Below are 13,940 nucleotides of genomic sequence, written 5' to 3' on the forward strand. Positions count from 1 at the left end.
AAATTCATTAGATCTTTTATTGTGTTTTAATGTTAGTTTTACGGCTTGCTGCTGCTGGTTTATCACTTCTTTTACTGTGATTATTTGTCTTTGTCTTGTTGCTTGTTTTTAATTAATATTTGGGCAGAGGCTATTATTTAAAGAAGCTGATCTTCCTACAATCCTACACACATTAAAGTAAATCCTACTGAAGCCAGTGAGACTTGCTGATGAAATATGCATAAAATCCAACGGTAAGAGACCTAAGGAAAGACAGACGAAATGGAAATGACAGGGAATACAAGACACTTTCCTTCTTCATGAGAATGATGGCCAACTAAACTTACAATATACAGGCATAGCTCACTTTATTGCACGTTGCAGATATTGTTACCTTAGGACACGGGTGCAGCTGCAGGCAGCCTTACCATTTCCAGGGGCAGCAAGCCCCCTACCACCACTGTCCCTCTTCTGGCTATGAGAGTGGAGCCGGCTTAGGCTGGAGCTGGGTTTTTGCCCTCCCACCCATGCAGCCAAGGTGGCCTGGCTTAATAGACTACTACAGTATAGTGTAAACATATAACTTTTATATGTATTGGGAAACAAAAACAAAAAGGGCATGACTCATTTTATTGTGATACTTGCTTTATTATGGTAGTCTGCTACCAAACCGCCAATATCTCTGATGTACAGTATGCCTGTATTTAATCTCAGTTGGGTTGCCATTTCACTTTGCTGTCTTCCTGTAAGTCAGGCATCCCCAAACTGCGGCCCTCCAGATGTTTTTGGGCTACAACTCCCATGAGCCCTAGCTAACAGGACCAGTGGTCGGGGAAGATGGGAATTGTAGTCCAAAACAACTGGAGGGCCGAAGTTTGGGGATGCCTGCTGTAAGTCATGGGCCGCAAGCTAGTCCAAAGCAAACGGCAGATAGTTTTGCATATTCTGTAAAAGTTAGTCTATAATATCTAATAGGAAAAGGAACTGGTCTTTTGAGTTGTATCAGAGTCATTTAAGACAGCATTTAAAGTCCACTACAACCAATTCTGAAAAATATGTCAGACAGTGTAGCAATCTAAATGTTTTTGGAAAGCGCAGCTGAGTTTTTTAATTCAGTGGACCTTTTTTCATTTGGTTTTGCTTTCTTCCTTGGGGCTAGGAAATAGGTGGCTGAACTTCTATAAAGGCTTTAAAATTTGGGAGCTATAACTCCAGAGGGTGGATGAAAATCATTGGCTTGCCTTAAATGTTGGTTACAGTAAGCGGCTCTTTTAACAAAACAATGGAAAAGGGCATGCACGTTTGGCTTAAGCATTATACATGTCATGATAGGCCATGTGTTGTTTTATGGCAAATCATGAATACATACGATTCTATAAACCAAACATTTTGGATGCTTCCTCAGTGAGATGGAAAGTAAATGGCTTTTGTTGTGTAACTTCTACCCCAGTTTCCAGAAAGTTAGGGTGCTTAGGACAGGATTATAAAATGGGCTTGAACTCATCCAGTGGCTTGATTTAAATCTGTGGCTTTAACCTGCTTAAGTAAAGATTAATTTAAATCAATTTCCCCATTGTCTAAAACATACTTCCCGAACAGCCATACCCGCTACTTGGTTGCTATGGCAGTTAAAATACTTCTTCAATTAAATAAAGCCTTTTATACTACCTAGAAGCATAATCCGAAACCTTTGGTCATGCAGCATGCATTCTTTGTACAATCCACAATTGTATCTCTTTTAAAAACAAGGGAAGTGATTGTGAAGCTACTGGATTTTTGTCTGGCTGTGTTCACATGGCAGCATCACTCACCTGAAGACAAGAGCCACAGTCCAGTACAGAATTAAATGCATTACATCAGGGGTAGGCAACCTAAGGCCCAATCGCCTTCTAAATCCAGCCTGCGGATGGTCTGGGAATCAGCCTGTTTTTACATGAGTAAAATGTGTCCTTTTATTTAAAATGCATCTCTGGGTTATTTCTGGGGCATAGGAATTTGTTCATTCCCCCTCCCCCAAAAATATACGGTAGTCTGGCCCACCACATGGTCTGAGGGACGGTGGACTGGACCACGGCTGAAAAAGGTTGCTGACCCCTGCATTAGATCGTGGCCTAGGTCTTCAGAATTTTCCAGAAGAATCTGGATCACTGTTCTTGCACATTAGATAGAAAGTGGATGTCTTTCTTTTTAGTTCATAGTTACAAATGTCAATCATTTCTTCAATAATAAATGTGTTCCATTGTGTCATATTTATAAGGTGTCAGATTTTTTCCAGACAATATTCCCCCCCCCCCCACTGATTCTGTAAGTGTGAGTGTGCATCATAATTGGGCTTTAAGAACTGTAGAATTTAACATGCTTTATTACATTACAGATTTTATTTCAAATCAAGCTATCTTCAGAAGTGAAACAACATTATTAAAAATTACAAATCCATCTTAAAACAAAAATGCAGTGAAATAAATGGGTTTGGCACCCTATGACAAGCCTTTTAGAAGCTTTTTATTATAAAATGTCATAAGATTTGGCAGCAGCTTATGACAGCAGATGCTGCATTGGAACTAAGAAAAGTAATTCAGGAAAGTCGTTAAAAACTGACCAACTTTGAAATATTAGTATTTGTTATGTAGAAGCTTTATAATCTGAGCTGGTTCACATGGTGTATGCTAAGCTATGAAGTACAGGCAATACCTGATTCAGTCATGAAAGCCAGATAGCAACAACTGCTCAATCTGGCCTGCGGACGGTCCAGGAATCAGCGGTTTTTTACATAAGTAGAATGTGTGCTTTTATTTAAAATGTATCTCTGGGTTATTTGTGGGGCATAGGAATTTGTTCACACACCCACCCAATATAGTCCGGCCCCCCACAAGGTCTGAGGGATGGTGGACCGGCCCGCAGCTGGAAAAGGTTGCTGACCCCTGTTATAGACCAGGCATCAGCAACCTCCGGGCCATGGAGGCCGTTTATCCGGCCCATGAGCCGCTCGGTCACCAAGCCGCCCGCTTGGCAAGTCCCCGCGCCCCACCACGCTAAATGGTGGCGCGGTGCAGAGACTCGCCAAGTGGTGCCGGAAATGGCATCTGCGCATGTGCAGATGCAAGAAACGGTGTCTGGGCATGCCCAGATGCTGGAAATCGCTTCTGCGCATGTCAGTTCAGAGACAGAAGAATAAAGAGTTGGAGCTTTTCCTGAAACATACCACTTCAGGTGGTACAGTTGCATATTCCAATGCTTCCCCTATCTCTACCATTCACTGAGGCCCAAATTAAACAAGATGCAGGACATAGGTTTGGCACTTACGTGTTCCCAATCACACCCAAGGCAGACACACAGCTTGTGTTCCAACACTATATGCAAATAGGCAAACACACATGCTGTGTGTGTGGAAACATGACAGGGTGTGTAGGGAATGTTCCAACTCTACAATACTAGGACAGAAATGTAACAATGTCATTCATGCATTTGCTATCCAACTTCCACTCAAAATTATGCAAGGACATTCTGCATTGCAGGGGGTGATTCCTGCATTGCAAGGGGTTGGCCTAGATGACCTTCGGGGTCCCTTCCAACTCTATGATTTATTATTATATCCATATTAGTATGTCAAAGAGAGAAACTGCTGTGCCTTAGAGAGGAAATTGTCTCATTGCAGCATAAACTTTCACTGTCAGCTGTCCTAAGGCATACCAGTATGTCTACAATTTAAATCCCTTGGAGCAGCTGTTCCTCCTTGGCAGAGACCTGGGCCTTGCTGCTGAAGATTCCCCTCTGGTAAACTGCAGTGTATTCTGTTAATCTGCAGCACATGTGGTTCCTTTGTATTTAAGTCCGTCTGGTGAAGTATAAGTGAATCCTGTGTCTATATAGCATAGGTCATTTTATGGCCAACTATCTTTGCAAGCGTGCCAAAAATCAAGACCCAAGTGCGAGAGTTGCTCTGGCACACACTATTAACACATAAAGCAGCTGCTACACATTTGTGGTATGTTTCTGCCTCTAGTGAACTGGGCTGGGGAAAAGGCAGCTAGGTAGGGTAGGAAAGGTACTTATATTTATTATAAAGCTACAATAGTGTATTCATAATTTTTTTAAGTTAAAACTGAAAAAGTAATCCTGACCTGAGACGACCTCATAGCATCGAAAATGCATTGTGGTTGGGTTCCCCCCAACTCAGTATCCTTTATATGAATTTCTTAACAGTTTCAGTACCGTATTTACAAGCTTTCTGGTGACTCATGTCTCTTAGAAGTAAATCCAACTTCAATGATCTAAGTGTAAAATATTTGTTTTAATGTATGTTTCCCATTCATACTTGGAAAGTGTTCTTTACCAACTTCTTGAAATTCTTGGGGACTGCCTGTAGATTTTTAAAGGTTTGGCATAATTAAAGCTACTTTCTTTGTTTACTCAGAGAGGAAAACTAAACTACTGGTGAACAGCTGGATGCTTTAGGAAGCCTAAAGCTATACTAGGAAGCATAGTATTAGCTTGTCCACACTATGGATAGCCGATCTAGCATGGCAATATCGGTGTTAGAAACTCAGATACATAATCTAATCGCCAAATAGCACTTTAAACCTAGGTTGCAGTTGCCACAACAGAATGTTTAAGTGCTTTGTTTTTTTGTTTTTGTTTTTTTGCAATGGAATTTATTTAAAAAATTCAAGCTTCAAGGAAGATATTTCAGATCGTTCTCTAAGTGACATTTTGCTTTAACTAGTCACCAACCTGGCATTCAGAGATCTCCACATGGTGACTATTGGATCTGCACCAGTCACAAAATCCACCTGGCTAATTTCTAACACTGGGCAATATGTGTTATATACCGTATGTAATGAGGGCTGCTCATGCAGAAGAGCTGAGGCAGTGTTGATGGTCTGGCACATGGTGTCACCATGGTATCACATGATTGAAGGGTGGGTTGCCCCACCCATGTGTCAAAATCTAATGCTCTTTGCAGTAGTCTCTTCCCATCCCTTTTAAAGATTGCTACAGCAATCTTCAAAGGTGTGGGGGAGACTACCGCAAAGAATGCTTGCTTTAAGTCAGCACATGCTTTCCAGCAGTGTCTTGCCACCCCCTTTAAAGATTGCTCTGGTGCTCTTTAAAGTGGGGAGAGCTCTTTCAAAGAGTGCTGCAAAGCAAGTGCCTGCTTCTTCATCACAGTTTCTGTCAGAGCCTGTATCCAAAGCAGACATTGGTTCTAGCAGGGACTGCTCCATCACACAGCAATGAAAACTGCATGCTCCCAAAAATGTGTTGATCTTCTTCAAAGGTTGAAATAATTGGCATGGAGCAGACTTTCCAAGAACATCCTGTCCATTAGTTGATGTCACCGTGACATCAGCTGATGGGTGGGTGGTTTAGAGAAATGGCAGACACAGATTGGCCCATTGGCCAGAGTTCCCCACCCCTGATCTGTTCAGAGCAGGCTGATGACTCAGACTTTAAATCCAACTGAATGAGGTAAATACCAGTTCAGTATGCTCAACATTAGTGTGGTAGCACCCTGTTGATTATTATGAACTACTGTATGAAGCTTATTATTATTATTCTGAGATACGGTTCTTGTAGTGTTTGAATGTACTGTATAAAAATATACTATATAGATACTAATTATGTAACTGTTGGGAAGTATGGGATAGGTAGGATGTCTAGGAGTAAGTTCACTTTTCTTGGAATGTAGATGTGTTTCCCAAAATAAATTCAAACTTAGGAATAGCATCCCTTCTGTTTCTTTGTTTCAGATTTAGCATTGGAATCAAATCCATCTGACCATCCTAGAGCAAGCACAATTTTCTTGAGCAAATCCCAAACAGATGGTAAGCTATCTTTTGCTCTCTTAAAACGAAGGCGGGGAGGACATGATAGAGTGGATAGATTTTGATTGAGATATGCCTCTGTCTCCTTCCACTTCCGTCAAAATACTGACTCTACATCAACATTTTTAGCTGCTCTTCATAGCCATTTCCCAAGGCATTTAAAAATATGCTTTTAATTCATTCTTTTGAAACCCTCACTACTCATTAGAATGAATAGGAATGATTGCATTTCTTATTTAGGAATTTGGCAGTAGGAGATGGTTGCCCTATGACCATTGCTTGAAAAAAAAATCTACTTAGGTTTATCCTGGCAGAGTGTGTGCCTTGTAGCTTGAAGCTCAGTAGCTTTAGATAACACAACTCGTTAACACCATTTATTTTTGTAATCACATGTTCTTCGTGGTATAAAAATTCAGTGCAATTGGATTAGCTCAAACTTAGCAAGTAAATGTTTAAAGCAGTGCTCTCTAGTGATGAAATACCAAGAGTCTTGAATGCATTTTCCCCATAGGATGAACTGCTGCTGCAGTAACTCCCTTGTCTTTGCAGAGCAGAAGGTTCTGTTGCTTTGAGTGGCACTAACTCTTTGTAAACCTTTCTTGTATTGGGAGTAAATGTTAGGTTTCCCAAAAAAAGCAGCATAAAGTTAAATTGACACACCCTGGAAGTGATAAACTGTGCTCAACTGAAAACTGAATTATTGTTGGATAAACCTTGGGTGGTATTCATTGGGTTTGAATATATACTCCTAGCAATTAAACAGATTGCATTCTAAAAGACAGAATGTATTTAGAAGTTGACGCATTCATTAATAAAAGTGTTCACTCCCTTTTCAGTGAGAGAGAAGAGGAAAAGCAACCACATCAACCATGTAAGTACATCTAGTAAATGAAGAAAGGTGTAAGCAAAAACCCAGCTAGTTTCATGCAGAAAATGGCAGCAGTGAGCTTAAGAGTTTCACTCCTTACTTCAAATGTTTAAACCATTCACTGCATTTTTAAGTTCCTGCATTGCAGGGGGTTGGACTAGATAACCTTTGGGAGAATTTCCAACTCTGCAATTCTATGATTCTTAAGTTTCCTTTTTCCATAGCACAGTAGAACACAATCCTAGTTGGTGTTGTTGACTGCACAATATCTTAGTTCAAGCACTCACATGATGTAATTGTTTCAAGTGCAAAAGCATATTTAATAAGTGAGCATGAAATTTGTCTCCCACATGGCTGATGCTGTGATGCAGAAGGAGCATTAATGTGTACTTCAGTGGGAGCTGCAGGAGAGGGTCACCTGTGACTAATGGGATTAGTGGTGATTAATCCATTCAGCATGTCACTTCCATATTTTTTTGCCTGCCAACACTTGATAGAACAAGTGCTCTGTGCTCCAGTTTCCCTTCTGTTTCAGAAACACTTTGCAGCCAAAGTAGAATGGGAGTAAACTCTTAAGCTCCGGTTGGGCAGAAGGTAGTTCATGTTTAATTTCCGTTCAACAGCCTGTTAACTGACAGTTGCTGGAATTCCTGCAGAGTACAGGACTGGGTGGGCCTCAGTCTGAACATTGCATCTTCAGGAACAGTGGAATTATCTGAATTACATAAAGACAGATTAGTTATATGTTAAATGTTAAGATCCTGACGATGTGCTTTGTTTGTTTAAACAACCCGCAGGGATTCTAGTACATTAACAACAAAATATTCTGCAAAACAAAGCTCACCCCTGCCTTAGGATATCTGCTACCAACTTTCACATGCATTCTTAGAATTGTTTGGTGGGATGAGGAGCCTTTTGATGCTCATAGCTTATAACTGTCTAAGTATAATATTGATGGCACATGGTTGTGTAATGTAATGTGCTCATACTCACTCTCCTAGGGTTGCCATATTCCCAAAAGTGAAAATCTAGACAGAGTTGTTGAGCTTTAGTTGTTGTTTTTTCCCAGATTCCGCAAAAATTTGCCCTGACACCCCTAAAATGCCTGGATGTATCCAGGAAAATCCGGGTATATGGCAGCCCTATGCTCTTTTCCCAAAAACTAAACACAATTAATCATTGGCTTTAAATGGGGAAACATTTGTAGTCTAAGTAACCCAGAATACCTTCCTCGTTTAGCTTCTCTATTACACACTGCTGGCACATGTTGTTTTCCTCAACTTTAAACATGTCATTTCTTGTGTATTCTCCCCTGCTCTTTACAATAGTAGCCACAAGGGAGTCCAGACCTGGATAAGGACTTGAAATGGGCAGGTGGTGGGTGGGTGTGAGAGATATTCTCTTCTATGTCATTTAAGTATTTTTTTTCTAATATATCTTTGCTTTCTTTAATAGCATTTTAATGCATAATTCTTAAATATGTAGGATTGGGTGTGGGTGCTTACTGTGAACCCATAAATTGTTGTATTGGAAACCATTTTTAAGAATACTGCCGCTTTCCCCTCCTTACAGGTTTCCCCAGGGCAGCTTACAAAAAAGTATAGTTCATGTTCAACAATATTTATTGATGACAGCACAGTAAGCCAGCCTAATCTTAGGAGCACAATAAAATGGTAAGTACCACTGAGTCTTTGGGGAGAAGGTATACTGATGAACCGTGTTCACCTCCTCTGGAGAGATCAGAGGAGTTAAGTATTCTGTTGAACTAGTTCTAGTGAAAGTGATTGATTCTTGTCAGAGGGACTCCCTACAGGGACCCTCCCCCAGTCATCCTGACCAGCACTTCGCCCAGTTACAGTGCAAGCAGCGGGTCAGGAGGAGGGAATGAGGAATGGAGCGGAATGGAGAGGGGGCTCCAAGACGTATCAGAGCCTTGGCACCGACCCAGCTGGCCAGAGGAGGAAGGACAGCGCAGCGAGGTGTCAGAGCCTCAGCAGCGCTCCAGCCAAAGGACGGGAGAAGGAACGCAGCCCCTTCCGGCGCCCACATTGGGTCATGCACCCAGACGTAGGGCAAGGGGATGGCGTTTTGGGGTCCCCAGAGTATTATGCTGGCACAAAAACAGACAAGCACCGTTGCCGGGTTCTGAATCAGACTAGGCAGTAATGTTTTCTGATGTGTCTGCACTGTAAATAGTTGCACAATAAAGCTCTTAAAGACAGAGCAGACTGGAGCATCTTTACTCGAGAGTAGCCGCAACAATCCCCTGACAATTCTGATTTTTATAAGTTGAGCAGGAAAAGTTTTCTTTGCCCCCAAAGTGCACCAAGTAAAATGCAGCAGTTTTATGATACCTTTGCTCTGGTAACATCCTGTATAAAACACATAGTAAATTGTAGCCTCTTGGGTTGGCCTGCCATCTAGTGGCATCAAATTATTCCTTAACTACTCGATTCAAAAATTCTTTGGTTCAGGGAAAAGTTACCTAATAGTTAAACTTTTTTTTGTATCTTCATCTCTCTTGTTTCTCTTCTGTAGAGTCCAGAGCTCTCATACTACAGTTTCTATTTTTGCCCTCTCAGAGAATTGGGTATAAAATTGGCTTGTAACTTTAAAATGCTTAGCTGATAAAATATTGGAGTGCTTGAGACATTACAGTAATTAGTAATTAGGAACACAAAGCCCTGATTTGCCATAGATTGGCTCATGTAAGTAACACAGTAACTTCAGATAAGTGTGTTTAGGCCATAGAGAGCTGATTAGGCCTGCAGGAGGAAGTTGGCTTCGCAGCTGAAGCTGAGAAGTAGTGGAGATTTTATGTACAACATCATGCATCATTTCAGATCGGGTCAGTTGACTCAGGGTTGCCAGAATAGCAGCCATGTGGGAAGAGTGTTGGAAGTATCCTTCCTTTTCCCCCTTGATTTTTTTTTAGAATTTATTTACTATACTGTTGTTTGGCTCATTGACTTATTTTTATCCATGTAGTATAATGAAATTATACTACAGCTTAAAGGTAGAATGGGGGGCACACTATAAATGGAAAAGAGGTTTATTAAAGAGAACTGTATACCGTTGAAACTCACCAGCATTGTAGGGTGAGCTACTTAAAATACAGGGCAAGCTGCTTAAGGGATGATTCCATGCAAATGGATTTAGCCCATTTATAGGTGTGGCCTCTTAGAAGTGGAGCCGCCGCCACCCCGATACAGTTTCCTCCACCTCTGTAATAGACACTGTGCACCATGAACATAAATATCCTCAGGGCTTTCAAAACTGGAGAGAGTGAAGAGTGCACAGTGGGTGTAGGAGGTCAGAGCTTCCCTCTCTGATTCTTCAGCAGGGCTGTGTGGGGTGGCAAGCCTAAGGAGCCATGGGTGATGGTACCGTAGCTGTCGGAGCATCAGCCTCTTTTCCTCTTTTGTCTAATGAACCTTCCCCTATCTCCCACCAGCTGAATGCAGCAAGGACAATATCTAAATCTCTGCACTGGCAGCATCAAGATGTGCTCAAAGGTCTGCCTAGAGAGAGCAGCATCCAGTAGCTTTGAAAAAGGAGGAGGCACAGTCACTAACCCACCTATCTTGTCTTACAGCAAAAAAAAAAAGATAAATGGGCCAGAAGATTTTAGCCTATATCATCAGTGTGATGATACCCTGTATCCCTCCTAATATTCAGTGTTATTCAATAGTCCCCCCTCTAGTGATATTTGCGTACCACTTGGGGTCTCTTGGCCAAGTCATCTACACAAGCTAATTTCGTTGGTCAGTTTCTTACTAAATGCTCCATTATACGATCCAGTTCCTGGCATTATAAAGATTTTTTAGTCTTAGTTCAGGCAACCTTGTATTAGAGCATGTTGAATTTCAACACGTATATCTTTCAGGTTCTTTAAATGAGTTCAGTTGAAAATGGGAAAGAGGAAGAAGCAAAAGTTTCTAATGTGTTTTTTGTCATAAAATCTGTTTTTTATCTCTAACAGCAATCTTGTATCAAAATTAAACTTGCAGAACCACTAACAGTGAAATGACTTTTCTCTCTCCTCACAGTGTTACATTAGCAATATACTATCACATAAAGAACAGGTGAGCACCACTTAAAACTCTTGTTTTGCAAGTCATTGCAGTGATCATGACTACAGCTTAGCCATTGGTTACTGAAGTAGCTGTAGCTTGTGTGTTTTATTAATTGGGGCTCTCATGTTGGAGAGGCAATGCTGTTAAGAATCAAAAATTTGTTGTGTCAATATGAAATAGCAAGACTTTAAAATGGGCAGGTATTGGCTACATTTTTCATACCTAAGAAATTGCTGATGGGCTGTAAAGAGCCCTGGGGAATTGAGAGAGAGAAACAAGTACACACACAAACTTGCCGAATCAAGTTCTTGGATGCAAAAATCACAGTGCAACAGGATGCGAGTTTTGCATTCAGTAACTTAATTTTTATGCCACCTTCTGTGCATAATAACTTCATAGTTAGGACTTCAGCCACTTTCTATGGCTGATGATGAGCTACTTCACTGCCGGAGATTAATGTTAAATATAGCTCTCTGGGGATGAAGGGAGTCTCTTGAAAGACAGGAGCCACAGTAACAGTCCTAACACAAGCTTTGTATGGGCTTCTTTGAGTTTTTGCATCCCTTGCAATATATGCATATTGTAATTTATGGGTATGGGCTCAAAATTTGTTCGCAGGAGGGTTGTCTCTTTGCTCCATATGGTTTCTTAAGCATCCCAGGTCATAACCAGAGTAGTCTAATGGAAGTCTGCTTATGCAAGGTGTCCATTGCCCTCCAACCCTTTGTACCACATCCCACCCCATTCAGGAGAGTCCTCCAATTTTCCTGGGGGCACAGGAGGCTATAGTGAGGAAGAGATAGGAAAGCTGTGTTCTACTCATACTACTCAAGATCCAGCCACTGGATCCACACACAAACACACACCCTTCTGACCATATGCTTACTATTACTCATTTCCCCAGACATCTTAATGCAAGTGCTTGCTAAAAACTTCAAATTTGGCTCATGCTGAGTATCTTGGCATTGAAAACAAGTCTACAAAGGTTATTGATTGAGGGGTGTTTGTTTGTTTGTTTGTTTGGTGTAGATGTTTTGCTTGTTTTGTTTGATGACATTGCCCGTTTTGTTCCGTGAAAGGGAGTATATTGTGGTTCCCAGGACCGTTTCTTAGATTTTCAACAACTGCAAAGCATACTGTAATGCTGCTGTTAAAAGTTTATTACACTCATACTGTGGTTGCGGAACGCCTTGGAACTCATACGTATTGGCTCCCAGACAAACAAAAGCCTCATCTTGGTTTTCGAACAGTTCTGGAAGTCGAACGGACTCCCGGAACGCATTCTGTTCGAGAACCAAGGTACAACTGTATATAGTTTTATAGCATTTTTGAGTTAGCATTTAGAAGTGCACAACATGGAGGAGAGAGCGCGGGCAAATGTGATAAAGAACAGAATATTGCCATATTACCAATTACATGGGTAGTCCTCCTCATCCTATGATGTATTAAAATGCTTCTTAAAGGAATGCAAATGCGTATCTTTCGAAAAGCTTTACTAACACCAGTAACATACATTCTCCTGTGTTGCAGGGATTCTGATAGATCACTGGATATTTTTGATGAGAAATCACATCCACTCACGGTACATTTGATTACCTTAGTTTGACTTGATTGTTTGAGTGCATCCCATATGAACAGGAATAAACCCTGATACCTAGGAAACAGGTGTCTATTCCAGCTTGCTTATAAGGAAAGCCAGATTTTCAGGAAAATAAGAGAGATTTCTTGTCTCTTAGCTTCTGTGCAAAGAAGCATTTCAGTCTATACAAAACCAGATTGCTATTTGGCTTTTTATACTTTAAAAAGTGATGCTGCAGAGTGTAATCCCTGGCCAATTGGCCCCGTTCTACATTCTGGCTGTGTTTCTATGGTGAAAGACAGCTGATACAGGTTTTGTTTTGTTGGAAGAGCAGTGCTGGACTTCTATAGCTTTGAACTGGAATCCAAAGAGGGGTATTTATGGAAAATATTTACCCATGCTCATGAGTCAGTTTCTCCCTTCTGGTTGTAGCTTCTTGAGTCCCCATAGAATATAGTTCTAGATTGTGTCCCCTACACAATTAGGGGGCTCCAGTAGGAAGAGGCTCTTAAGGAACTCCTGTGAGCACTCAGCCATTTGGATTCCAGCCTTTGTATATAACCCACTGACCTATTCATGCAGGATATTTTCACAGTACTAACAGCATGATCCTGTGCATGTTTACTCAGAAATAAGTCCCACTGTGTTCAGCTTAACTTAATATATTACTTCTGAACTGTGTCCTGTTTCAGCGTGAAGAGGTTCCAGATGACTACTTTAAACACGACCCTGATCACAAGCACATCTATCGCTTTGTACGTACCCTGTTTAGTGCAGCGCAGCTGACGGCCGAATGTGCAATAGTGACACTGGTAAGCCTTGCTCAGTTACCACTACCTTGCATTTTAATTTTTTAAAAATCAAGTTTTGTGAGTTAGATTCCTAAGAGTCATAGGACTGTAGAGTTGGAAGGGACCCAAAGGGTCATCGAACCCAACCCCCTGCAATGCAGGAATCAGAGATGGAATTAAGTATGTCCCACGTAATGACTACTTGTCATTTTTACCTTGTAGCAGTCAGAACCTGATACAAGAAATGCACTAGGTCGATTGCAGCAGTGTCAGTAAGCTTGCACCTAAGCTGCCTGTTTAATAACTGTTAGACAAATCCATTGCAGAGGTGGGGGACCTGTTGCCTTCCAGGTGTTGTTGGACTTTGACTCCCTTCATCCCTGTCCATTGGGCATGCCAATGGGAATTGGAGTCTAATCACATGTGAGGCTACTTGATTCCCCCATCCCTTCAGTTCTCTTGTGCTGCAGAAATAGAGGGTAAATGCATTGGGCTACATCTTCTGAATTTGGAATAGTTGTGCAGGTAAGTAGCTGTCCTGTAGCCAGTAAGTCTGTCATGTCTTGGAATTGAGGCCCTATTTCAGATTTGCCTCCTCTGCTGTGTTTTTGGAATGGTTCCTGTGAAGGCTTGCAGGTGAAAAATTCCACACGACCTTCAGAAATCTTTCAATAAACTAGAACTGGAATGGAATATTCTGCTTCCAGTGCTTTTCTCTATTGAAACAATTCCTGACAGCACTATGTGTGTGTAAGACTCTAGGAATACTTCTGAAAGCATCCTGTCATGTAAGAAAGCAACCCTTAAAAAATACGGTCTCTT

General features: G+C 41.2%; 1 protein-coding gene across 2 annotated transcripts in view; it reads left to right on the forward strand.

Moving 5' to 3' along the window:
* The window catches only part of CCNYL1 (cyclin Y like 1), a 30,908-nt gene that overhangs the window by 8,006 nt on the left and 8,962 nt on the right, over positions 1-13,940 (forward strand). The window contains exons 2-7 of one of the 2 annotated variants that reach the window (XM_035138216.2): positions 5,730-5,804; positions 6,641-6,675; positions 8,245-8,345; positions 10,722-10,757; positions 12,279-12,330; positions 13,020-13,139. In XM_035138216.2, the coding sequence (XP_034994107.1) occupies positions 5,730-5,804; positions 6,641-6,675; positions 8,245-8,345; positions 10,722-10,757; positions 12,279-12,330; positions 13,020-13,139 (419 nt within the window). The remainder of the gene's footprint in view (positions 1-5,729; positions 5,805-6,640; positions 6,676-8,244; positions 8,346-10,721; positions 10,758-12,278; positions 12,331-13,019; positions 13,140-13,940) is intronic. The other variant, XM_035138225.2, reaches the window with a different exon arrangement.

The sequence above is a fragment of the Zootoca vivipara genome, chromosome 1, assembly GCF_963506605.1.
Source record: "Zootoca vivipara chromosome 1, rZooViv1.1, whole genome shotgun sequence".
Classification (NCBI taxonomy): domain Eukaryota; kingdom Metazoa; phylum Chordata; class Lepidosauria; order Squamata; family Lacertidae; genus Zootoca; species Zootoca vivipara.